The 27103-nt window shown below is 43.6% G+C and overlaps 1 protein-coding gene across 1 annotated transcript in view; it reads right to left on the reverse strand.

Annotated features, from left to right (window-relative positions):
- The window catches only part of PNMA8C (PNMA family member 8C), a 30565-nt gene extending 7138 nt beyond the window's left edge, over positions 1-23427 (reverse strand). The window contains exon 1 of the mRNA XM_058530719.1: positions 23329-23427. Coding sequence (XP_058386702.1) covers positions 23329-23427 — 99 coding nt within the window. The remainder of the gene's footprint in view (positions 1-23328) is intronic.
- Between the last annotated feature and the right edge of the window lie 3676 nt (positions 23428-27103).

The following is a 27103-nucleotide window of genomic DNA, read 5'->3' on the forward strand; positions in this document are numbered from 1 at the left end:
TCCAGTTATAAGATAAATAAACATTAGGGATGTAATGTACACCATGATGACTATAGCTAACACTGCTGTATGATATATAGGAAAGCTGTTAAGAAAATAAATCCTAAGAGTTCTCACCATAAGGAGAAACTTTTTTCCCTTTTCTCTTTTTATTGTATCTATATGAGAAGATAAATGTTAGCTGAACTTATTGTGGTAATCATTTCACTATATATGTAAATCAAACCATCATGCTGTAAGCCTTAAACTAATACAGTGATGTATGTCAATTATTTTTCAATAAAACTGTGGAAAAAAAGACTTGTAATAAAGATATTTCTAGCAAGTTCCTTGCCAAGAAAAAAATAATTTGCCGTGGATTTATGAATCCTTGGGGCTCCATTGCATACCCCTGGGCATATGCACATGCCAACTTGAGAAGCAGGCGGCAGAAAGGTTCATTTATTCGAACCACCAGTGTTGACTCAGAAGTTTCCTTGTTCCAGGCTCCAGGCGACGTGCTGGGCATACTTGAGTGAGTGAAACAGGCTCTGCTTTTAGGTGCTCACTCCAGTGGTTAGGCCAGGCCAGCTTGTTTACAGCCAGGGAGAGCAACCCTATAATTATCACAAGGGTGGGTTCTGATCCCTGGTGTAGGGGGTAGAATACAGAGCATGCTAATTGGGACATATTTTGGGAAGTTTAAGTTGAGAACTGATAAAGTGCTTTGGGGGCCCTGAGCAACTGATCTTGTCTGGCCTCATCAGGGAAGCCTTCCTGGAGGAGGTGATACTGGAAGGAATCTTGAAGGATGTATATAATAACCACAACAGTAATACTATTTTTTAAAGCATCCATTACTATCACTTACATAGGGCATGCTATGCACCAGGCAATATTCTATGCCCTATATCTGTACTAAGTCATTTAATTTTTACAACAGTCCATGAGCTAGATATTGTTTTATTGATTCAGTTGCTCATTCATTCAACAAATATTTATTGAACAGCTCCTGTATTTTATAGTCAGGAAAATGGAGAACCAGAGAGGTTAAATCATTTACCTAGGGCCACACAGCTAGTGAGTTTTTTAATTTAATTTAATTTTTTCCTGTGAATTTTCTGCTCACATATTTTACCCATTTTTTTAAAATTTGAGGTTTCTTTTTTGCTGAGAAGTAAGAAAGCTTTACAAATAAAGGAAATTCGTATACTAGCTGCACCACATGTCATGAATAAATTACTTGTTAGTTGGATTCTAGGCGCTGGGGATACAGCAATGAAAGAGATAGGCAAAATTCCCTGCCCTCTAAGAGCTGACATTCTGTTGGGCAGACAGAGAAGAGACAAAATAGACAAGAAAGATATTGTGGAAATTAATAAAAGAAACCTTAACTAAATTGGAGATGAGAAGGCCTGTAGGGGGAGTTCTCACCCCTATCACACATCATCAATTACACCAACAGGAAGTAAAACTACTTTACTACTGAAGGAAGATTTCTCTCCCCACCCAGCAACAGCCCAGCCAATGAGAAATGTCACAACTCAGCCAATGAGAAACGCCACAGCTCAGCCAATGAGAAACGCCACAGCTCAGCCAATGAGAAATGCCACAGCTCAGCCAATGAGAAGCCATTGCCACCCTGAACCCACTTTCCCCCAGTGGACTTTCATTTAGAACAGCTCCTCCCTGCTCCCCCTTTTTCTCATTAAAAGCAGCTCTTCTCCTTTGTTTCCTGGATTTGCCTGTGGTTTAGCCATAGCGTGCACATCCTGAATTGCAATTCTTCTAGCTACTCCCGAATAAACCTGTTTTGAGGCTTTTCAAGTCAACAAAAATAATATGTCACCGTGCTGATAATGAGTGGTTTGGGGGGAACATAAAGCAGGAAAGGGGGACAGAGAGAAGAAGTGTGTGTGGCACAGGTGTGGGTGTATGGGGGGGTGTTGTAATTTTTTACATTGTGCTGAGGTAAGGCTCCACGGAGGAGACATTTGAGCAAAGACCTGAAGGAGATGAGAGAGTGACCATGTGAATATTCCAGAGAACAGTGTTCCAAGGAGAAAGAACAGCCAGTGCAAAGGCCCTGAGGCTGGAGCCTGCCTGGTGTGTTTCAGGAATAGCAAAGATGCCAGTGTGACTGGGACAGAGGGAACAAGGGAGCTTTAAGGAGAAAGTTGGAGGAAAAGCAGGTGGCAGGAGAGGGGAGGTGATGGCAGGACTCTGTAGCTCCTGGTGGGGACTTGGGACTTTTCTCTGGGTGAGATGGGACCCCCAGGGAGGGGAGGTTTAATGAGATAACTGAAGGTCAGAGAATTTGTAGGAGACTGCTGGTCAGGTAAGAATGCCAGAGTTGGAAAACACAGATTTCTGAATATATGTTTTTGGGCTCCAAGCAACTAATCCTGTCTATATATATATATATATAAAAGGTAGTGCTGGGAACTCTGGGAGTGGATAAGGGGGCCTGAAACCATGCTGGGGGGTCTATCCTGCTGGATGCTGTGTCTCCAGGATCTAGAACAAGGTCCTGCTTATAGCAGATGCTCACTCAACACAATTTGGCTAAATATGCAACTAAATTCACTCCCTCTCCATTTCCACAATCCCTGCTCCATCAGGGCCCCAGGCTCCTGATCCTATTAACTCATTTAATCTTCGCAATAAGCCTTTAGGGAGGTACTATTATTATCCCATTTTACAGATGAGGAAACTGAGGCACGTAAGGAACAATCAACTTGCTCAAGGCCACATAGCTAATAAGTAGCAAATCTAGAACTCCAACCCAGGCAGCCCTGCTCCGGCACCCCCACACAGAACCCCTCTCGCTAAATTGTGCTCCTGAAAGGTTGCATCCAAATCTGCCTTTGGCAGGAGTAGGAAGATGCCTGTTCCCCACTCTCAACAGTATAGCATTATTAATTTTTTAATCTTTGCAATCTGACAGGCTAAAATTTTAGTTTGTAATTGACATTTCTTTAATCACAAGATTGAGCATCATTTCCAATATTTATTGAATATTTTATTTTTTCTGTGAAGTTCCTGTTTGGATCTTTCACCCATTTTTTTTAAATTAGGGTTTCTTTTTCTCACTGAAGGCTAGAGAGCTTTACAAGCAAAGGAAATTAACGTATTGCTTGAAACCACACGTCAAGAGTGTTTTTTCAAGTTTGTTGTTTTGGGGTTTTGTTTAGGGTACGTTATGCCTTGTAGGTAATTTTAAGTTTTCTGTGATTGAATATATCAATCTTTTCTTTCATGGCCTCTGGGGTTTGTGTCACGCTTAGCAAAACTTCTGCTGTTCTAAGATTACAAATAAATTCACCGTTTTTTCCTTCTGTTAATGTGTCATTTTTTAACACTTAAATCTTCAATCTACCTGGACTGTATTTTAGTATTTTAGTAGGGATCCAACTTTATAGGTTTCCAGATGTCTATTCATCTGTCCTATGTTTATGGATAAAAGTCCATCTTTTCTTCAAATAAATGAAGTTCTGCTGTTCTGATATAAATGCCCATATGTATTTCTGGCCTCCCTAATCTGTCCTGTTGAACCTTCTGTCAACAGACAAACTGTTTGAAAACTATACTTTTATTATCTGTTTTCATATACAAAAGAGGTCCTCATTTAATTTCTCAGAATTTTTTTGGACTTTTTCATATTTTTGTCTTATGAACTTTTAAATCAACCTGTCTAATTTTAAAAAGCCTTTTAGTGTTTTAATTAAGACTGGATTAAATTGACCGATTTGGGGAGAAATTGGATTCAATTTTTCCATATTGAATCTTCCCATCCAAAAGCACTTATTCAAATCATTTTTATACCCACCCCTAGTAGCATTTTACATTTTGCTTTGACTAGATCCTGTGCTATTCTTGCTAAGCTTATTCCAAGATATTTTTGTTATATTTTTGTGATTGCTAGCATAAATGTGAAGGTCTTTTCTTCCATTATTTTCTAAAACAGTTCTTTGTATGTTGGCAACCTATTTCGTTGAATCAATTTTGATTCGATTGATATCAATTGATATTGATATGAATTGAACTGATATTGAACTGAATTAATTACGGGTTGATTCCCTTTGCAGGTACACAAGCAGATCATCTCTAAATAGTAGTTTCACCTCCTCCTTTCTAACGTTTATGCTCTCATTTCTTCCTTCCATCTAATTACATAAGTCGTGCTCCTGGAGTCTGGGCCTGGCACTCAAAGTTTCTGCTTCTTGGCTGTCGGGAAGACTCGTTATGATCTGACACTTCGTGGTCTCAGGTCACTGGCTCAGAGTGAAAAGGGCATTGTTAGCAAGGTTATATACATTCCTTGATGTTCCGCATCTGCTCTGCAGGAAGGTTGTCTGGGACAGGGTTCTAGCCATCCTGGGGCTGGTGCCTTGCTGAAGGTCATGAGAAATGATGGCGTTTGTCTACCCTGCTCCCTCAGTCTCCAGTCACCATCAGGCAAGTAGACAACTAGGCAAGTTGTCTGAGTCCTGAAAAAGAGCAGACAGTTGTTTAGTCGACTGCTTAAGCACCACGTAGCACTCTTGTTCTGGTTACTCTTGCTGTGCAACAAATTCCTCCCAAAACGAGCAGCTTAAAACAATTGTTTCATTTGGGTTACGACTTTGCAAGTCAAGAATTTGAGAAGGGCTCAGTCGGCAAGTCCTTGGGATCCCCCATGCGGTGGCAGAAAGTGCTGGATGAGACTATGGCTACCTGAAGGCTCACTGAACTCCCTGTCCAAGATGGTAAACCTTGAAAACACGATGCTGAGTGGAGGAAGCCAGATAACAAGGCCATATGTTGTAGGATTCCATTCGTATTAAATATCCAAAATAGATAACTCCATGGAGATGGAAAGTGGATTAGTGGTTGCTAGGTTCTGAGGGAAAAGGGAATTGGGGGGTGGGTGGTGACTGCTTAATGAGTACAAGATTTCCTTTGCGGGTAATGAAAATTCTTGGAACTAGATGAAGGTGATGGTTGCACAACATCGTGGGTGTATTAAATGACACTTATGTACACTTTAAAATGGTGAATTTTATGTGAATTCCGTCTCAATAAAAAAAATTTTTTAATGACTCTGTTTCTGGTTCCAACGAGAACAATGGTGGGTCCAGTCACTGTGATGGGGAAACTTTAGGGAGGAACGAGCCAGGAGATTAGGAATTCCATTTTTGGAGGTCTTAAATTTGTGACGCCTAGCAGACATCCAGAGTTAGACACGCAAGCCTGGAGTTCAGGGGAGCGATGGGGTGGAGATATAAATTTAGAAGTCATTGGCACACGGGAGGCATTTTAAGCCGTGGGGATGGATGAGATCATTTAGAGAGAGGGTGTGGAGGGAGGGCAGAGAATGGCCCAGGACCAAGCCCCTAGGCCTCATGGAGGATCAGTGTCAGGCAGAAGAGGAGGACTCAAGGAAAGAGATTGCACAGGAGGGGAGGGGGCGGGAGAACCCCAAGGGCATGTGTTTGAAAAGCAAAGAGAGTAACAGCAAAAGATTGGAATTAGACCAGATACCTATTTACAGAGGACTGTTCAGCAAATCGTGGTGCAACCACATAATGGAACATATGCACGTGTAAGAGAAGATCAGGAGAGAGTTCTGTCTGTGCCAATGTGGAAAGAATCCCTTTCTATGAAATGCTATGTGGAAATTCTCAAGACATATTGCTGACATAATAAAGCAAGGTGTATGATTTCTTTTGTTTTTAAGCAAAGAAAGGTTTTACAAAGAGAAAAGTAGTGAGTCACAGCAGAGAAGCCTGGCAGACCCCACTTTAATCAAGTGATCAGAGGGAACACCCCCGGCGATGCGACATAGTTGAAAGCGTGGCCTCTGTCACGATGCACCGAGGGGGACCCAGCATCCCTTCTGGAGAATTCCCGCCACAAGCACCGCCCCCGAATCTCATCGCAAGAAGACATCAAACGAACTCACATCTCCAGGGTCATTCTAGAAAATAACTGGCCTGGACTCGTCAAAGTGTCAGGGTCACAAAAGTCAAGGAAAGATGGGGAACGGCTCCGGAGTGAAGGAGAGGAGAAATATTCCACGACTACATGTGAATTATGATCCCAAGTTAAATCCCAGGCGAGAAAAATACAGCTGCTGGAAAAACAGTGAATGGGGCTATCACGATACTGAGGATAGACTGTGAAAATTAGATAACCGTGTGGTGTTAATGTTCAATTTCCTGATTTTGATGACTACTGGGGCTGTGTAAGAGAATGTCCGTCTTTTTTTAAGAAGTAAACACTGACATATTTAGGGGTAAAGGAGCATGATGCATGCAACTCACTTTCAAATGGTTCAGAAAAAAATATATATATGTATATATACATATACAGAGAGAGAGAGGCGTGGGGGTGGGGTGTATCCCTTTCCTGGGGCTGCTGATTTAAAGTACCACAGACTGGGTGGCTTAAAACAACAGAAATTTACTCTCTCACAGTTCTGGAGGCCAGAAGTCTGAAATCAATTTGCTCCCTCTGAACCCTCTAGGGGAATCCTCCGGGCCTCGTCCTAGCTCTGCTGGTTTGCTGACAATCCCGGTGTGCCTCGGCTCGCAGCTGCACAGCTGCGATCCCTGTCACCACGTGGCCATCATCTTATGAGGGCACCAGTCATACTGGAGTAGGGGCCCACCATGCTCCAGGATAACCTCATCTTAACTAATTACGTCTGCAATGACCCTATTTCCGGCTAAGGTCACATTCTGAGGTACTGGGGGTTAGGACTTCAATACATCTTTTTTGGAGGAGAGACAGCCCATAACAGAGGGAGAAAGAGAAAAGAGAGAGAGAGGAGGAGAAATGGTCAAACAGATGTGGCAGAATGTTGCAGGTTTACAGGAGTTCTTGGGCCTGGACTTGCAATGTGGCTGTTAAGTTTGAAATCATTTCGAAATAAGAAATTAAGCAGCACAGAGAGGAGAGGGTTACAGGGAGGGGGCAGCAGGTAGACGGAGGCAGAGGAGCGGCCGTTGTGTTGGGTTTACAAGATGGAGGCCCTGGTACCTTGACAAGGGCCACCCGTTTGAGAGGTGGGGACAGAAATCAGACCACAGCGTGTCCGCGGAAACCCGAGGATGACAATTCTCTAGGGGTGTTTTGCTGCAAAGAGGAGAGGGAAGAATCAGGTGGTAGCTGGAGGTGGGGTCAGGGAGGGCTTCTAAAAAACGAGAAATGATGCAAGAGAGACAGTGAAACGGACCAGATGCGGGAGAGACAGAACCATCACCCCAGGAAGGAAGATGGGGTCCCAGGGCAGAGAAGGGACTGGCTCTTGATGGGAGAATAAACACCTCCTTCAGGGGAGGAGAGAGGCCAAGTGTACTCTGGCAGACATGGATTTCACAGTAGGATGCTAAAAAAGCAAACAGTTTTATTTTATTTTATTTTTTAAGAAAAACTTACATGCCAGGCCCTGTTCTAAGCACTTTGCAAATATAACTCATTTTATTTGCATGACAGTCCTCCGAGGTAGGTACTCTTATGATTATCATCCCAATCTTGCAGAGGAGGAAACTGAGGCACAGAGAGGGGAGGCGGCCTCCCCAAGGTCACACGGCAAGGGCAAGGCCTCTTGAAGTTGGGCAGCGGGGCTGCAGAATCCACGCTCTTAAACTCCACCCCATGACCCTTGTCTGTGCTCCCCGTCCTTCCGGCCTCTGTTCTTAGTAAAGGAAGACGTGAGATCAGCAGTTGGGGATTGGGGCTGAGTGGGGGCAGTTGGAGAGGAAAACTTTCTAGAAAAACAGGAGGGTTACGCGCTTGAGGTTTGCGGTGTTGGGTTTTCTGTGAAATCCAAGAGGCTGGCTGTTCGACTTTTTCCTGCCTCGTGGCAAGGAATGGCTTTTGCGCGAAGAGAAGGAGAAGGTGGTCCCATGCCCAGCCCACAGTCCATCTGCAAATCCTCCGTGCCGTCTGAGCTCTGGAAACTGGCGCTCACAGGTCTGTCTGTCCTTCCAACTGACCACCTGGAACGGCATGGGCTCAGCTCGGGGAACCGAGCATGTCCCCAGGCTGAGGGGGAGGGAAAGGCCTGGAAGGGTGTTCGCAGGCCAAGGTCCAAAGGAAACAAGTTCCATTCCAGGAACGGGAGCCCAGTGGCGGGAGTGGGGAGCTATGGGGCCGGAGGGAATTTGGAGGGCCTCCCAGGCTGCACGGGAAGTTTCCCTCAGAGCAACACAGACGGCAGGGCCTGTGGCGGGTCCCCTCCTGCAGTCGTGGCCGTAACGGATAGACGGGGGCTCTGCAGTCAGCAGGACCTGAGTTTGAATCCACGCGCTGTGGTTTCTCTGCTGGAGGTAACCTTAGGAGCTGTGATTGGCTGAATAAGGGCCCCCAAAGACAGCTCCCTACTAATCCTCGGAAGATGTGGCTTCATGTGGCAAAAGGAACTTCACAGGCGTGATCAAGTTAAGGATCCTGAGATGGGGAGCTGATCCTAGATTATCTGGGCGGGCCCAATGCAATCCAAAGGGTCCTTAAAGAAAAGAGGGAGGCAGGAGGGCAGAGTCAGAGGAGATGTGAGGAGGGAAGCAGAGATTGAGTGATGCAAGAAAGGGCCACAAGCCAGGAATACAGGCGGCCTCTGGAAGCTGGAAAAGGCAAGAAAACGGATTCTTTCCTGGAGCCTCCAGAAGGAACCATTTTAGGCTTCTCACCTCCAGAACTTAAGACGATAAATGTGTGGGGTTTTTTTGTTTTGTTTTTTGGGTTTTTTTTGTGAGGAAGATTAGCCCTGAGCTAACACCTGATGCAATCCTCCTCTTTTTGCTGAGGAAGATTGGCCCTGGGCTAACATCCATGCCCTTCTTCCTCTACTTTATATGCGACGCTGCCACAGCATGGCCTGACAAGTGGTGCGTCCATCTGCACCAGGGATCCGAACCTGTGAAGCCAGGGCTGCCAAAGCAAAGTGTGCGAGCTTAACCACTTCGCCACAGGGCCCCGTAAATGCGGGTTGTTTTAAGCCACTTAGTTTGTGGTAATTTGTTACAGTAGCAGAAACTTGGTAGAGTAAGTTTCTTCATCTCGCTGAGGCTCAATTTCTCAATCTGTAAATTGGGGCTAACTAAATCCTCACAGCGTCATAATGAGGATTTGATGCATGGATACACTGGCTGTGCTTGGGACAGTGGCTGGCACCCAGTGAGTGCTTGAGAGACGTCAGCTCTCATTGCCTTCAAAATGGAGATAAACCATTCGTTTATCCAACAATATTCGTTGACCATCTACGATGTTGCAGGCAGTGTTCTAAGTGCTGGAGATGCAGCATGAACAAGACAGGCAAACACTCCGGCCTCAGGGAGCTTCCATTCTAGAGAGAGAGAACAAAAGAAATGAGTAAATTCTATGTGGTTTCAGACGGTGGTAAGTGCTGTGTAGCAAACAAATGGGAACCAAGAGAGCTGGTGGACTGAGTCATGGAGATCTCGTGGAGAAGGGGACATTTCAGCAGAGACCTGAAGGAGGCGAGGGAGCAAGTCCTGTGGATGTGAGGGGAAGAGCCTTCCAGGCAGAAGGTTTAGCAAGTGCAAAGGCCCTGGGGCAGGAGCTTGCCTGGAGTTTTTAAGAAAAAAGCAAGGAGACTAGTGTGGCTGGAGGAGTGAGAAGGGGGGGAAATGTGGTCAGAGAGGTGGCAAATGTAGGAGGGACAAATTTTCTGAGGCCTTTGGGGCCATGGCAAGGATTCTGTCTTTTATTCGGAGGGAGGCAGGAGCCGTGGCAGGACATAACTTGACTTCTGTTTTAACAGGTTCCCTCTGGCTGCTGAGTCAGGCATGCACTGTGGGAGTAAGAGTGGGTCTAATCATAGGAATAATAGTAGGGTTGGTTGGAGCAATAAATGAGTCTGTGTTTGTAGAGCAAGTGCCTGGCATGTATGTTGGATGCTAATTATTACTGTTGTCATTATTATTGCTGTTATTTCCCCCAGTCGTAGAAGATTCCAGAGTCACAGCTTACCACAGGCTGTCCCCCAGGCTGTGAGTTCCGCACCCCAGGAAGAGGAATCAACCTCATCCCCCCAGGACCTTCTGTTTCCTCCTGGTCTCAGACTCTCCCCTTCTTCATCTCGTTCATGACACTGAACTCCAGTGGTTACTATGGTAACTCAACCGCCAGTCCCAGCCCTCTTCTTTACCACCCACCTCTGCCTCCAAGGCTGAAAGTCAGGGACTCATTTTCCCAGCATCCTTTACTACTGGTGACAGTCACATGACATCATGATGGCCAGTGAGATGAAAGCAGAAGTCAGCTGGGAGGCTTCTGGTAAACCTTTGTGGCTTTTCCCTTCTTCCTGCCTTGAGTGTGGGTGTGATGGTCAGAGTTGTGGCAGCCATTCTGTGGTCATGAGGTGACAGGTATGAAAGTCAACATGCTAAGGGTGGTGAGGCAGAGAGACAGAAAGAACCTGAGACGTCAGATGTCATTGAACTAATATCTGAAACCTCCTTCTTCCAGATTTTTGTTACTTAAGAAAAATTAGTACCTATTTTTTTGCATCATTGTTTCCTGTTACTTGCGGTCAAACACATTCTTTGCTGGTTTACTTCCAGAGGGGAAACTGGGCCCAGAGAAACATGGGATGATACTCAACATTGCACAGACAGTTGTCGGAGGTATCAGGACGGGATTACAGGAGGGGACGGGTGTGAGATCTCAGACCTTAAGACCAGAGAGAGACAGCCTCAATTCTTCTTTGGAAAAATAAGAATTTGGGGAATGTGAGCTTAGAATGTGCCAGGATCTCCTCCTGAAGACAAAGTTGGTCTCAGATTCAAAAAATAAAACCAACAGGCAGAGACACGCAGGGAGGACAGACTCAGAGAAGCATCTGAATTCCCAGTTGCCCTTTGGGTGCCAAAACAAACAGACAAACAGTAAAACCACACGGCTCTGCCCACACTGTATTCCCAAGAGCCAATTCTCCTTCTTTTTACAGAAGCCTGAGCTTCTGTAGTTTAAAAGTAAAACAGCCCAATAAAGGCAGCCTCTTAACTTGATGTGATCAGTACACAGGGAAGGTGGTTGCTGTCAGTCTTCCCTGGAAAGACACTCCGTGAATTTTACACCAGAACGTGCCTGTGGCTACACTGTCCAGAGCTGGGGAAGGAGTGCGTGTCTCTCTATCAGGCAGACTTTGCCTGGGGAAACCAGAGACCTCATGTCTCCAGTGTATTAGTCAGTCAGGGTCACGTTAGCTGCTGTAACAAGCAAGCCCCCAAATGTCAAATGGCTCAAACAATGATAGAAGTTGATTCTTGCTCAAGTAAAGTCATGGTTGTTCTTGATCTGCAGGTGGTTTTCTTCAAGGTGTGATTCAGGAACCTGGGTTCCTTCCACCTTCTGGCTCTCCCATCTTCAATACTTGGCTTCTAAGGTTATCCCAGGGTCATCTCTGTCCAGTGGGCTTGAAAGAGGAAAGAGAATAGAGGGCCATGGGTGGGAAGTTTTAATCGGCCAGCCCAGGTAGTGGTGCATTTCCCTTCCACTCATGTCCCACTGCTTCGAACTCAGTCACATGGTCACACCTACATGCAAGAGAGGCTGGGAAGTGGGCCAGCCCGGTGTTGCAGTGGTTAAGTTCATGCATTCTACTTCAGTGGCCCAGGTATGCGGATTTGGATCCCAGGCACGGACCTACAGCACTCGTCAAGCCATGCTGTGGCCGTGACCCACATATAAAATAGAGGAAGATGTGCACAGATGTTAGCTCAGGGCCAATCTTCCTCAAGCAAAAAAAAAAAGGGACGGGGAAGATTAGCAACAGGTTTTAGCTCAGGGCCAATCTTCCTCACCAAAAAAAAAAAAAGGCTGGGAAGTGTCATCCAAAGGTGTGAAGAGCAAAACAAGGAAACAGATTTGCAGAACTACTAGTCTCTGCTGTGCTTCATAATCCTGAAATAATAATATAAGACACAACTGCAAATAATAGACTAATGGTGATGATGTGGTGAAATGTGATGTTCAGCTAGCCAACATCCCTCTTCTAGCAACACTACCTTCGTGTTCCTCAGGAAGCCATGCCTCTCTCCATCTCTTCCACGGGATTCCCATGGCACTGACTCCATCTCTGGTCCCAGAGTCAGCACATGACCCCCTCACAGTCAAGCAGAACTCAACCTGAGACTCACCCTAGAGGGACTGAGAGGGAGGCTGTCTTTCCTCTTTATACTGGATGAATCTGGGAAGACAGGAGCCCTGAGCTGCTGGGAACCTGCCTGTGAATAAAGCCAACACAGAAGAAAGTCTAGAGACAGAAGGAGACAGATTCTGAGGACATTATCTAGCCATGCCTGAAGCCAACCATCCCCAAGTTACCTTAGCCAATAAAATCCTTTATAAAAAAAATTTTATTTGACTTAAGCCAATTTGAACTGTAGTTCTATTATTTGCCACCAAATGATGCCTAATTACTAAATCTGTTGGCATTTCCAATGCTACTACTGATTATAATAATAAAAAGTTACATAATGCTTACTACATACAAGCCATTTGACCTGAATTAACTTATTTAATCTCCATGACAACTCTATGAGGGTCGTGCTGTTATCCCCATTTTACAGCAGAGGATACTGAGGCTCAGAGAGGTTAAGAGAAACTGGCAATTGTCATACCGGTAGTGAGCAAGAACTTGAATCCAAACTCAAGGAGTCTTAGCTCCGTTTATTAATTATACACACACAAAATATTTATTGAACTACAAGCCAGATATTGTTCTAGGCCACTTATGATACAGCAGTGAACAGAAACTAAACGAAAATTCCTGCCCTCATGGAGCTTGTATTCTAGTAGAAGGAGACAAATAAGCAAAAAACGGAAATATGTAAATGATACAGTAAGTGAGAAAGTGAGAAGTGGTAAGGATGTAAGAGGTGGAGAGAAGGGGGGTATTTTTTGGTAGAGTGGTCAGAGTATGTCTTATTGAGAAGGTGATATTTCAGCAAAGACTTAAAGAGAATGAAAGGGTAAGTCATGGAACTATCTGAGGCAAGAGCAGTTCAGGCAGAGGGAACAGCCAGTGCAAAGGCCCTGAGGCAGGACTGTGTCTATTGCGATCAAGGAAAACAAAAGGCCAGGGTAGCTGGGCCTTTTGTTAAATAGCTGGGCCACTCTGTTAAACAGAAGGCAGAGTGAGGAAGCCATGATGAGAACTTGGGCTTTTACTCTGAGGGAGTTAGGAGCCAGGGTTCTGAACAGAGAGGGCTGTGATCTGACTTAGGTGCTAACAGGAGTCCTCTGACTGCTGGTGGGGAATCTTCCACAGAGGGGCCAGAGGTTGCCAGATATACTAAATAAAAGTACAGGATGACCAGTGAAATTTAAATTTCAGATAAACAATGAATAACGTTTTAGTGATAAGTACATCCCCTGCAATATTTGGGACATACTTATACCAAACAAAATTGTTTGTCTGAAATTCAAATTTCTCTGGGCATCTTGTGTTTTATGTGGCCGTCCCACGCCGTGGGGTGGAATCAGGGTTGCCAATGAGCAGGCAGGGAGGTGGGAAGTGAGGGAGGCCAAGCAGGGTAAACAGTGGATGGATTCTGGGTCCATCTGGAAGGTAGAGCTGATGATATTAACGGATCCTGTGTGACATACAGGAGGACGCAAGGAGTCAAATAACTCCCGTATTTTGGGCCTGAGCCCAAAGGGTGGGGTTGCCATAGACTGACGTGGGAAAGGTGAGAGAGGGCAGGTTTAGGGAGAAACATAATGTGTTCCCTTTGGACTGTTGGGTGTGACATGTCCGTTAGGTACCCAGACGGGGCTGATGAGAAGCCAGTGGAACCTACAAGTCTGGAATTTAGGAAATAAGTCCTAATCACAGCGCCAGGCTGCCTCCTCAGACTTCCAGGTCAGCCTCGCCCTGCGAGGTGAAGGATGAGGGGTGATCAGTGGCTGCAGCTAAGACCTAGAAGGTCTTGACGGCCTCCCCAAGCCGTCCTGCCTGGAACAAGGAAACAGAGGAAATGGCTTTGCTACTTCCCTGCTGTCACGGGTTGAATGGTGCCCACCAAAAAATGTATATTGAAGTCCTAACCCCCAGTCCCACAGAATGTGACCTCATTTGGAAACAGGGTCTTTGCAGGTTTAACCAAGTTAAGATGAGGTTATGTGGGTGGGCCCTAGTCCAGTATGACTGGCCTCCTTATAAAGGGGGGAAATTTGGACACAGACACAGACAGGCTCAGAGGAAAGACGATGTGAAGACACACAGGGAGAAGACGGCCCTGCGACTGGAGTGACGCAGCCACAGCCAAGGAGGGCAGGCAAACACCAGGAGCTGGAAGACAGCAGGAAGGATTCTCCCCCAGAGCCATCAGAGGGAGCACGGCTCTGCCGGCACTCTGATTCCAGACTTCTGGCCCCCAGAGCTGTGAGAGAATAAATCTGTTGTTTTTAGCCACCCAGTTTACGGTACTTTGTTATGGCAGCCCCAGGAAACTAATACCCCTGGGAGGTGCTCTTCTTGGTTAGGGCCCTTCTCGATACCTGGTCCTTGAGGGAGGTCATTGTGAGTTTGGTGACCTGGAACCTTCTCCACAGCCATAACCAAGAAAGGCCTTGAACCTGATCATTGGGGCGGTGTAGCCAGCAGGTGTGACTGAGTAGCTTACAGTCCCCTCTGTGTGACACCGTCCACCCCATACTGGTCACCAAGGGCAGCAGGACGGCCATTGGTTGAGAGACGAGCTCAGCCAGTCTGGCCTCTCCAGCATGGACCAGATCCTTGTGGAAACCTTTCTTCTGCTCCTCCAAGGTCTTGCCAAACTCCATTAAAGCATTGCCTAGGCCAGTAGTTGGTAGGCTATGGGCCACTGCTTGTCTTTATAAATAAAGTTTTATTGGAACACTCATTTGTTTACATATCGTTGTCTGTGGCTGCTTTTGCACTACAAGGGCAGAAATGAGTAATTGCGACAGAAACCGTATGGTCCCCGAAGCCTAAAATAGTTACTATCTGGCCCATCACAAAAAAAAGTTTGCCAACCCCTTGACCTAGACAAGCCTTCCTGATGGTTCACAGACCCAGTTCCTTCCATCATCCTCTGGAAGGAAAACTGGGCTGCTGAGAATTCTTGGGGAAATTTTTCACAACGGTAGACCCCATAGGTCTGTCTGCCCACTTAGCCATAAGCATTTCATAAGACCCACTCCTTGTACCCGGACAATCTACTGGATTCCTAGTGGGCTGCCTTAGGGTTAAGACATTCCAATTGTTTTCAAAACAATAGACAGCCATTATCCAACAATCAGTTTTTTTAAGGCCTGGAAGCATTAGTGCGGTTCTCTGAATTTATTGAACATTCACAATTTTGACCCTTAGACATAACAATCAATGAGCACAATGAGGAGTTCTGATGAGCATGATTTGGAAGCCAGGGGTACGGACGACAGTTGTGATCTCATGCGAACCTCAGCATTCAATTAATTTTGGTGTTTGTGTTGTTTGTCTACTGACTTCCAAGATAAGTAATCAAAATGTGTATTTTTTTGTGTGTGTGAGGAAGATCAGCCCTGAGCTGACATCTGTTGCCAATCCTCCTCTTTTTGCTGAGGAAGACTGGCCCTGGGCTAACATCCATGCTTGTCTTCCTCCACTTTACACAGGACGCCGCCACAGCGTGGCCTGACAAGCGGTGTGTCAGTGCGCGCCCGGGATCCGAACCTGAGAACCCCGAGCCACAGAAGCGGAGTGCGCAAACTTAACCACTACACCATCAGGCCGGCCCCATCAAAATGTTTTTTAAATGCTAGCTTCATTTGTTTTTAATTGATGTCATACTAGTTTATAACATTGTGAGATTCCAGTTGTACATTATTGTTTGTCAGTCACCATATAAATGTGCCCTTTCACCCCTTGTGCCCACTCCTCACCTCCCTTCCCCCTGGTAACCACCAAACTGTTCTCTCTGTCTGTTAGTTTATATTCCATATATGGGTGAAGCCATACAGTGTTTGTCTTTCTCTGTCTGGTTTATTTCACTTAACATAATACCCTCCAAGTCCATCCATGTTGTTGCAAATGGGACTATTTTGTCTTTTTTTTTATGGCTGAGTAGTATTCCATTGTGTGTATACACCACATCTTCTTTATCCACTCATCAGTTGATGGACACTTGGGTTGATTCCACTTCTTGGCTATAGTGAATAATGCTGCAATAAACGTAGGGGTGCATAAGCCTCTTTGGATTGTTGATATCAAGTTGCTAGTTTCATTTTTAATATAGAGAAGTATAAAGAAATTTGCAAATTATCCCACAGCCCAAATAATGCCTTTTCATGTTTCTTTTGGAAACTATAAAAGTCCTTGAACATGGCAAGAAAACGCATTTAGTTCACTATTCAAGTGAAAGATATGAATACTTAATGTATCAGAGAAAGAGAGAGAGAGAGAGAGCTGAAGACTGGCAGTTCAGGGCTGCTAAGTGGCTCCGTAATCATGAGGGATCCAGGCTCCTTCTAACTTGTGGTTCTGCCATTCTCTATCAGGTGGCTTCCCCCTCATGGCCCAAGATGGCTGCGTGAGCTCCAGTCATCACATTTGAACTCCAATCATCAAGAAAGAGGAAGAGACAAAGAAAGTCATTTCTTTCTCTTTCACAATGCTTTCCAGAATTTGAAAATTAAAAAATGAGATTTCCACATAACAACAGAGACAGAGCTCAGAGACAAAACCCCTTGGGGAAAGGGTAGAAAACAATGAGATTTACAACAGGATCAGCATGGTCTATTTCAGGAAGTTGTGAAGATTTGGCCTTAGCCTTTGGGTTCACTATTTGGAGAGCCAAGGAGCCATCTCTGCCTCCCCGAACCCAGTGGCATCAGAGATGCTGTGGTTGAGTGGGTGACCATCCACCCAACCCCATCATTGATAGGGACCAGGCAGATCATTTCCACCTGCCATAATTATCTGAATACACACTGTCCAATTTATAACTGCGTTCTTGGAGTAACTAGGAGCAAATATCTCCTTATGTTCTTTAAATGTTGAAATTTTTTGCAGCTGAAATATAAAAGAATAATTTATACTTCAAGAGCAAAATGCTGAAATAATAAACAATTATTGTGAAAGCTGCTGATTTTGTGACCAAAACAACTATATAAGGCTTACACATATTTAAAGAGAGAAGTAGGTGCGAGTATTAGAAATGTGGTGGCCATACACATTAAAGAAGAACATTATACCCTTTTTGAGCCAACCAAAGCTGAAACTAATTTTTAAAATAATAAAAGAACAAATAACAGAGATTGGATTTTATTGTGATCTATTACGACTCTCATCTTTTAGAATTATTGTGTCCTAGCATTCAAAACATTATATAAAATAAAAACCATTAAGAATTGTATTTAATATTTAGTTATTTCATTGCATTTAAGCCACGAGTTATTCAAGAAAAATTATTAGAAATTATCAGCAGAATGTCGTTTGTTACTTCAAAATTTGGAGGAAAGGGGGTGGGCACAAGGGGTGGAGGGATGCATTTCTATGGTTACTGAAAAACAATAATGTACAACAAAAATTTCACAAGAAAAAAAATTCAAAAAACAAATTGGGAGGAAATACTTCAAAATCAACCATACCATCCATGATAAATCATCTTTGATCCAGGTATATGAAGTATGAAAGAGAAATAGAGAATTTTGTTTTTAATTTTGGACGTTGATGCAGAGAACTCAGTTATTCATGAACCCCCTCTGGGATCTACTCTCATCATTGGCACTCTCTCGTTTCTGTTTTATGTATGCACTTCGTCCATTTGTTTCGTTTATAATAAACACTCTTGAATCTATCACTCGACTTTGTCAGGCACTGACAATGTTACAACAATTAATTGGAGTAGATTGTTAAAATAATGGCCTTTGATGAATTGCGCTTCCCAGGCCCACGCCCCTTTGCCACGTGACCTCGCCCATTAGGAGGCGAGTCTGTTTCCCACCTCCTGACTCTGGGCGGGGCTTGTGGTTGTTTTGACCAATAGCAGCATGCGGAAGTGACGTAGTGTAACTTCCGAGGCTAAGTTGAGGGAGACTTTGCTGCTTCTGCTCTTATTGAACACACATATATGCACATACAGTATATACACAATCATATACACACATGCATACATATATATACATACATTCATATACACATGTATGCACACACACATTACATGTGCATATATCCACCCATGGATATACATTTAAATACACACATACTAGGGGCTGGCCCTGTGGCTTAGTGGTTAAGTGCGCTCGCTCCACTACTGGCGGCCCCGGTTCGGATCCCGGGCGCACACCGACGCACTGCTTCTCCGGCCATGCTGAGGCCACGTCCCTCATACAGCAACTAGAAGGATGTGCAACTATGACGTACAACTATCTATTGGGGCTTTGGGGGAAAAAGAGGAGGAGGATTGGCAATAGATGTTAGCTCAGAGCCGGTCTTCCTCAGCAAAAAGAGGAGGATTAGCACGGATGTTAGCTCAGGGCTGATCTTCCTCACAAAAATAAATAAATAAATAAATACACACATACAGGCACGCACATATACACACATAATACATACATTTAGACACATATATGCACAAACATATACACACGTAGACACATATACATACACACAAATACATGCACATATATACATAGAGATGTGCTGGCATATACATAAATATTTTTTCTCTTTCGGAAGGAAAAGTGAGACCCTGTTATGGTCATCAGCTTTGTGGGGAGGCAGAGGAGAAGTGGGGTGGGGTGGCCTTTCTATTTTCAATTCTGCACCATTTGAATGTCTACCACTGTGCATACCTTATTTTAAAATGTCCACAGGGCTATTTTGGCAGTGAGGTTATGGGTCATCTCCGATTTTCTTCTTTATATGGGTCCTTATTAAATAAAAACCACACCACCACGACCTAAAAATAAAATGCGTTAGAAGCCAAGACTGCATTGTTGGCTGCAGTCACAGTAATTCTTTTTTCTTTCTTTCTTTTTTTTTTTTTTCTTTTTCTGCAGGTTTGATTGCTCTTGTAAATCTGTTGCTGAAGGAGACACTTATAGCTGTTATCCGAACATCCTGGCCCGGGCACGTCCTTGCACGTAAGATTGCCCAATTCGGCAGCTGCCACCACTCACATTCCTCAGGCTCCAAGAAATGATGGAGCACCTGCCAAGGATTTATTCAGCCTTGGTGACATAAGAGCTTAATAACAACAAATGACCAGGTAACCAGTGTGAACACAAGGGTTTGCTGTTCTCGATGGCTTCGTGCTGGCAAATTCAGGGTATTTCCCTTGTGACTTTCTCATTTGTGGCAAGAAATGACAAGAGTTTCACAGTTCCGTTCAGAAATTAAAAAAAAAAAAATTCCCCCACTGCACCACTTTGAATCCTTCTGGATCTTCATAACTGAGATTAGAACAGGCAGCTGTTTAAAAACTGTTACCAGGTCACACGAGCCAAAACATTGTTGAAAAGAAAGATCAGCACATTTAACAATGTTCAAGAAATATACAATAATGTTCAAGAAAAATACAATAATTAAAAGGTTGGGGAAACAGAGGAAGAAAGGAACACACTCATGGAATGATTTCAAATATGTGCCTTCACAGTTTGTCAGCTTTTTAAACTTTCTTTATGATTCTTTGTTTATATACAAGCTTTAAAATTCAAATGTATCAAGCTTGCCCCTCATAGCTTCTGAGTGTTTTCTCCTTAGAAAAATATTTCCTCCACTCCTACGAGCATATATTAATTCACCATTTTCTTTTTACGCTTGATGGCTTCATGGTTTGCATTTAAATTTTTGATCCATCTGGAATTTATCTCGGTGAAAGGAACATAGGAATCCAGCTTTATTCCCTCGCTCTCCAAAGAAAGGTTTGGCTGCTTGGTCTTTAGCTTGTCTGCGAATTTGCAACGTTGCCTTCATCAAAACCGAAAATCTCTCGTATTGGGGGCGCCAAACTGTAAGGAATAGTATACGTTTATAATGCATTTTACTGTCTGATAGGGCTTACTCTTGCCCCCACCACGAATTACACTTCTTTGTACAAGTTTCTCTGTTGATCTCAGATGGTAACAATTTTGCAACAGTTTATTTTGGACTCCTATGTTCATCTCCAGGAGCTGGACAAAGGGGTGGTGGGGAGTTTTTGTTTCTTAGTTAGGTTACTGAGGCTACCCACAGCTGTTCGCATCTCCTAACCTGAATGTCAAAGTCACGGTGAGGCACTCAGCCTGCGTCCCCCATGGCACATGATCACGCCCCCAGTTGTTACACATTCACTGGCTTTAATAGAACTATTCTGCAGGAATTGGAGCTTTTCCACGGCAGCTGGGCCCCAGGTTTACTTGTCATCGAGTTGAGCGTGACAGTGCATCTGCTTTGCAGAAATAGCTGGGAGAGTTTCTCAGGCACAGACATGCCCATACCAAAAGTTTTTTAAAACTAACCAGCCTCCACAGAGGGACACCTTCCAAAACAAAGACGCTTTATAAGTGCAAACATTTGTTCAGAAATGGCAGGAAACGCTTCCAGGAATGGCAGAAAAAAACCTGGTGAACTTAGCAATATCTGTGAGTGTGGTTTGGGGGTAATTTAACTCTTCTTTAAGTACAGCGTTGTTTTTTAATGCAAAGAAGTACAGAGAAAGTGAGAAATGTCCTACTATCTCGCCACGTTGGCATTCTAAGAAAATAATGTTAGCAAACGTGAGAGTTGCAGAGAGAGACAGTAATAAATTTCCTCTCCCTCATTTCCCACCCAGTTCCCCGCCCCTCAAGCAATGTTTTCATTGTTGTTGATGGTTTCTTTGTTGTTCAATGTTTTCATTGGTGTTTGTTGGTTTTCCTTCTAGAAAAAAAATTGATGCATATACTGCCATTTGTAACTGCATAATGCTTTTCAATTATACAAAGATGATCCCATGTACCCTACTGTGCCTTGGTATTTTTCACTTAAAATATTTTCCAGGTTGTTCTACACCAGCCATAGACATCTAAACCTTTCTTTTTAATGTCTATAGAGGGTCCCATCCTCCCACACTTGTACCACCGTTCATTTAACCAGTTTCTTATCGATGGACCCTTGGAGGTCTTTCATTTTTCACTCTTACAAATGCTCACCGTTAATATTTCTCGAACGTGTACCATGGTGTATATTTGAGAGTATATTGTTAGAGAAAACTGGGACCCCAAACAAAAGTCATTTTGAAAATGTGACAACTGTTGCCGAATTGCCCTCGGACCAGTTCACACTCCCAACCATAGTGGGTAGGACTGTTTCATCACGTCCTTGCCAGCACTGGGTTTTAAACCTTTTTAGAACTTTTGCCAATCAGATACCTGGAACATAGTATCTCGTGGTTGTTTTCTAGAATCTCAGCTCTATCCCATTGATCTCTACGTCCATCCTTATCTGATGACTGGTTTTGCTGTGCGTTTCTTTAATTAAGTGTGAGGTTTAGCATCTTTTTCTGTGTTGACTGGCTGTTGATAATAGTTTTTCTGTAAACATCCTATTCGTGTCTCTGACCATTTTTCTCAGGAGTTGTTCCTCTTTTTCTTGATCACTGATATGAGCTTTTTGTAAGGGGAGGTATGAAGCCTTTGTCTTTTTCCCCAGCTTGTCACTATCTTTTGACCTCACGTGATTTTTTTTCTCGTATCAAAAATTTAACTTTTCTGTGGTCACAGTAGCTAAGAAGCCGGTTTCCTTTGACGGTTTTGGGTTACATGAGACTGGACCCCTGCCCTGGGTCCCAGCTTTGGCCTAAATTTATAGGAGGGTGACCAGATCTTTCCACTCTGAAAGTCCACGCAAGCTTTGAAGGGCTTCCTTTCCTCCAAGATGCTCAATTATCCACCCATCTTTCCCTCTGCAGCTCCTCATTTCATTGTATAAATTTTTGATTGTCTGGAATTGATTTTGACGCAAGGATGGCTTCTGTTTCCCCAAATAGGTATCTTGTTGTCCCAACATCATTTTCTGAATAATTCATCTTTCCCATGCACCTATATCGTAAACTGTATTTGTATATTTATGTAGCTCTGTTTCCAGACTTGATAGTCTCCCACGCTTCAGTCGGTACTGTACTGTTTTAATTATTGTAGTTTCATCGTACATTTTAATGTTTATCAGAGCCTATCCCCTTTCATTATTGACCTATCTCTCTGCTTCCTGGTTGTTTATTTAAGATTTTTTCCTCTCTATTCTCACCTGTTGACAGTTTTTAAGACAGCTCACCTTGCACTCATAATAAAGGCTTCAGTTAAGCACGTGCAGAGTCTTGAAAAAACAGTGGCAGGAAATTTTTGCTCCATAGTTTTGATCTTGAACATTCTAATTGCTCACATTTTTTGTGTAAGTGTGAAAGTCACAAGAGAAACATTGGAATTCGCCTCAAGCATGAAAGTGGACTGTAATCATTGACATTCACAGTTGTTCCAGAACATTCCCCCCAAGGCTGGAGCCCCACGGCCCTGCTTTAACTTGAGTGTGTCCAGACTTGTACACCCTGCAAGTCTTCTTGTTTTTCCAGTTTTGAAAGAATGGATGAGCCCAGGCTGGAATTTTTTAAATTGACCCTTGGGATGCTAAAAACTCTCGTAACCAAAAACACGTTGATTAAAAAACTCAAATACACATCTAAAGATGACAAGAAAAGCTTTCTTTCAAGATCAGCGGCAGAGCTAATTTAGCTGGCAGGGGAGGTAATGTGGTTTCCACATCTAACACACGTCTTTGGCTTGGTGGCTTTTTTTATGCAAGGGAAGGTATAAAGAAGAACCCCTACTTTACCCGCGCCCCCAGAAAATGTCCATTAAGCAGTCGCTCCCCATCCTCCCTCCATGCAGCCCCTGGCAGCCACTCATCTACTTTCTATCTCTATAGATTTCCCTATTCTGGGCATTTCATGTAAATAGAATCATACAATCTGTTGCCTTTTGTGCCTGGCTTAATGCTTTTGAGGTTCAGCCAGGTCGTAGCGTGTATCAGTACTTCATTCCTTTTTATGGCTGAATATTTACGACTCAAAGAATAAAAATAGTATGAGTCCATAGTTAGAAACTGACAAAGTACAGGAAACCAAAATAAACCCTGAAGCTCCCCCCCCAACCTTGCACTCCCTCCACCTGCCTTCCACCCTACCCAGCCTACCCAAGGGCAATCACTGTAAAAAAAAAATACCTGTACCTTCCTGAAACAAATATATCTGCATGCATTTATTAACAGATATCAATGTATTATTATTCCTTTTTAAAGTAGTCAACAAAAGGGATCACATCTCTTTTTTGCAATATGGTTTGTTCACCGAAATGTATGGCTTGGCCAGAACTTACCTCTGCAAGTCCGGCGGGGATGGGGGCTAGGGTGGGGGAGGGGCAGGGCGCTGAATAGAGGTTGGTGGTAGGAGCGTTAGGCGTGTTCTGGTTTTTCATCCGGAGGCCGGTTGCACAGGTGTGTTTCGTTTGTGAAAACGCATCCAGCTGAACACTTAGGATACACTTACTTTTCAATAAAAGGTTTTCAAAATACGGCCTGGAAATCAGCACTCAGAGATCCGTTTCATTCTGATGACTGCATGGTATTTCTTTCTAAGGTGTCTCATAAATCAGTTAACCAGACAGTTTCCAGTTTCCTCCTGTTTCACAAAAATGCTCTAACGAGCATCCCTGGCACGTCTCAGCACCTTTTGACGGGTATATTTTAAACCTTGATGGCTAGAACCACGTCGCCCTCCAAAGGATGTACCAATTTTTACACCTGCTAAGAATAGCCGGGTGTCCCAAACCCCCACCAGCTCTGGGCGTCCCTGGATGTTTCCATTTTTGCCAAGTTGATATGTGAATGATGAGATCGCATAGCTGTTTGGCTTTGCACTTGTTTTAATCATGAGAGAGCTGGAGAAGGAGTGTGGCGTCCTGGTTAAGAGCCTGGCTTGCAGGCCGGGGTCCAAATCTCGCCTCTACCGTTTTCCAACAGCTTGACCTTGGACTGGTTACTGACTTCTTAGGGCTATGAGTTTACAGATGAGTTTCTTCGTTTATAAAAATAGGGAGCATAATAGCACCTCCCTCTCCATTTTATTTTAGGCTTAAATAAGTAAATATTAGGAAAATGCTTAGAAGAGTGCTTAGCTCATCGTATTATAGAAACGTTTGATAAATTAAACAAGTAAACCCTTTGTCGATTGTTTGTTCTTTTTTTTTTTTCTGCGAATTCCCTATTGAGATCCCTGCCAAATTATTCTATGTTTACGAGATCTTCATAAATTGAAGAAATTCATCTCGAGTCATTGTCCGTGTGGTAAATATATTCCCTAGTTTGTAATCTGTCTTTGACTTTCTGGATTTTTTTCTTTATGAGGATTTAAATGTTTATAGAATCAGGTTGATTCACCTCATTCTTTATGATCTCTGGGCTTTGGATTCTTAGAAATGCCTTCTGCTTCTGCAATTATGAGTAAAGTCACTCCTGTTTTTATCTAAACGTTTATTGATTTCATTCTTACATTTACATCTTCGAATCCATCTGAAAGGTGTTTTGAGGATACAGAGAAAGAGATACAGAAGCCGACTTTGGTCCTTTTTTCCAAATGGCTGGCCAGTTTTCTAAGCACCAGCTATGTTTAGAAAATCCCTTTTCCTCCCTACTAATTTAAAATAAATAGCACCACAGTCAGAGTCTAGATTCTCGGATGTATGAAGTTCTATTTCTGGACTCACTTTTCTGCCCCCCTGTCTTGTTGGCCTCTTTCTTCCTCACGAGCAAACTACAGTGATTTGCAGCTTCAGAACCCACTTCATTTTCTGCTAGGGCTAACCCACCCCCGTTAATTTCCGTTTTCCTGAGTGTTCTGGCCATTCTCAGAAGGTAGCAGATTTTAAATGGTTTGCCTTTTCATGTCAGGATGTGGTTGGATTAAACCAATCTAGACACTTGCAAGTCAAGTATGGGGAATTTGGTTCATCTTGAATCATTAACATCCTCCAACAAATGAATACATTCCCCTCACAAAGGTCACAGATTCCAATAGGAAAACCCACTTCAAGAGCTTCTCTGAGGTGGAGAGTTGCTGTACCCTCACCTCGGACCCAGCAGCCTCCCCGATACACCCCGTCTAAGTTCCCTGACCTTGAACTGAATGTGTCAGCCACACACTTGAGACATAAATCACATGCCAGTCATTTTACGAGAACAGATGCATCTGGCTTGAATTTTAAACACAGACCCATGCTTGGCTACAACGGTCCTAATCCACAGCACACTGATCAGAGGTCGCAGAGCAGGCTGAAGCTGGCTTACCACAAGATCTATAATCGCACCCAAAATGCATTAAACTGGCCCCATCAGTGATGTGGCTTTAGTGTCTATATTACTATAAACATAGTAATAACATTGCTCTGGTTTTGACTGTTAATTATTCAGTGCACAGAATTGTAAAGGAAAATAAAATCGCCCCCTGGTTAGTTTTTTAAAATTATTTTTATTGACGTATAATTACATGCAGTGAAAAGCACCCATTCTATGATTCAGTGAATTTGTACACATTCGTACACTGGGGTTGTTGCTCAACCCCAGACGCAGAACGTTCCACCACTCCCCCTCAGAGTCAAACCCATTCCCCAACTGAAGCAGGCATGGTTCTGATTTTTTTCACTGTAGATTAGCTTTTCCTGTGCTAAAACTTCTCATAAATGGAATCACACAGTAATGTTATGGATTGACCGTTTGTGTCCCTCCAAAATTCATATGTTGAAATCCTAAGCCCCAATGTGATGGTATTGGGAGGTGTGGCCCTGGGGAGATGATTAGGTCATGAGGGTGGGCCCCTCATGAATGGGGTTAGTGCTGTTATAAAAGAGAGCCTAGTCCTCTTTCTGCTGTATGAGGATACAAGATGTCAGCCGTGTGCAACCCAGAGAGGGCCCTCCCTGGAACCATGCTGGCACCCTGATCTCAGACTTCCAACCTGCAGAACTGTGAGAAATAAATTCTGTTGTTTATAAGCCTCCAGTCTATGGTACTGTGTTGGAGCAGCCTGAACTGACCAAGTACGTAGGTGTATTTTGTGTCTGGCTTCTTCCTCTTAGTGGAAATCCTTCGAGATTCATCCATATTGTTGTGGGTTTCAATACTTCATTCCCTTGTACTATTGAGTAATATTCCAGTGAATGGATGTACCACTCCCAAGTTTCTATCCAAGGGGAATTAAAACATATGTCCTCACACACTTGTGCACAAATGTTCATAGCAGTGTTGTTCATAACAGCCAAAAAGTGGACACAACCCAGATGTCCATCAACTGATGGATAGATAACTAAAATGTGGTGCAACACTTGGATTGTGTCCAGATTCAGGCTATTATGAGCAAGATGCTGCTATGAACCTTCAGGTACACATCTTTGGTGGACATATGTTTTCATTTCTCTTGGGTAAATACTTAGGAGGAGTGGGGCCGGCCCAGGGGCGTAGTGGTTGAGTTTGCACACTCCACTTTGGCAGCCTGGGTTCACAGGTTTGGATCCCAGGTGTGGACCTACACCACTCATCAAGCCATGCTGTGGCGGCGACCCACATACAAAATAGAGGAAGATTGGCACAGATGTTAGCTCAGGGTGAATTTTCCTCAGCAGAAAAAAAAAAGGATATACTTAGGAGAATGTCTGGGTCATATGGCAAGGGTGTGTCTAACTTTTTAAGAAACTTTCAAATAGTTCTCCAAAGTGGTGTAATATCTCTAGTTACTTTAATCAATTAATTACATAATAATTTAATAGTTTAATAATAAATTTATTTATTGTTCATGACTGGAATATTCAAAGAGTATTTATAGACACAATATAAAAATGAGACTCTCCTCATCGCTGCTCCTCCCACAGTCCCTCTCCCCAAAGTAACAACAGCGACAGTTTCTTATCACTGTTTATTTACTTGTTACTTCCAGAGAAATAAATTATTCCTATACCAGCATTTATGTACAAATCTTTTTCATCTTTAGACAAATGTGATCTTAATGTGCATGCTTCTGAATTTTTCCTTAAATTAATAGGATAGCTTAGGAATCCTTTCACATCAGCACATGGTGTTTCATCATAAGAGTGTCCAATAATT

The sequence above is a fragment of the Diceros bicornis genome, chromosome 34, assembly GCF_020826845.1.
Source record: "Diceros bicornis minor isolate mBicDic1 chromosome 34, mDicBic1.mat.cur, whole genome shotgun sequence".
NCBI lineage: Eukaryota > Metazoa > Chordata > Mammalia > Perissodactyla > Rhinocerotidae > Diceros > Diceros bicornis.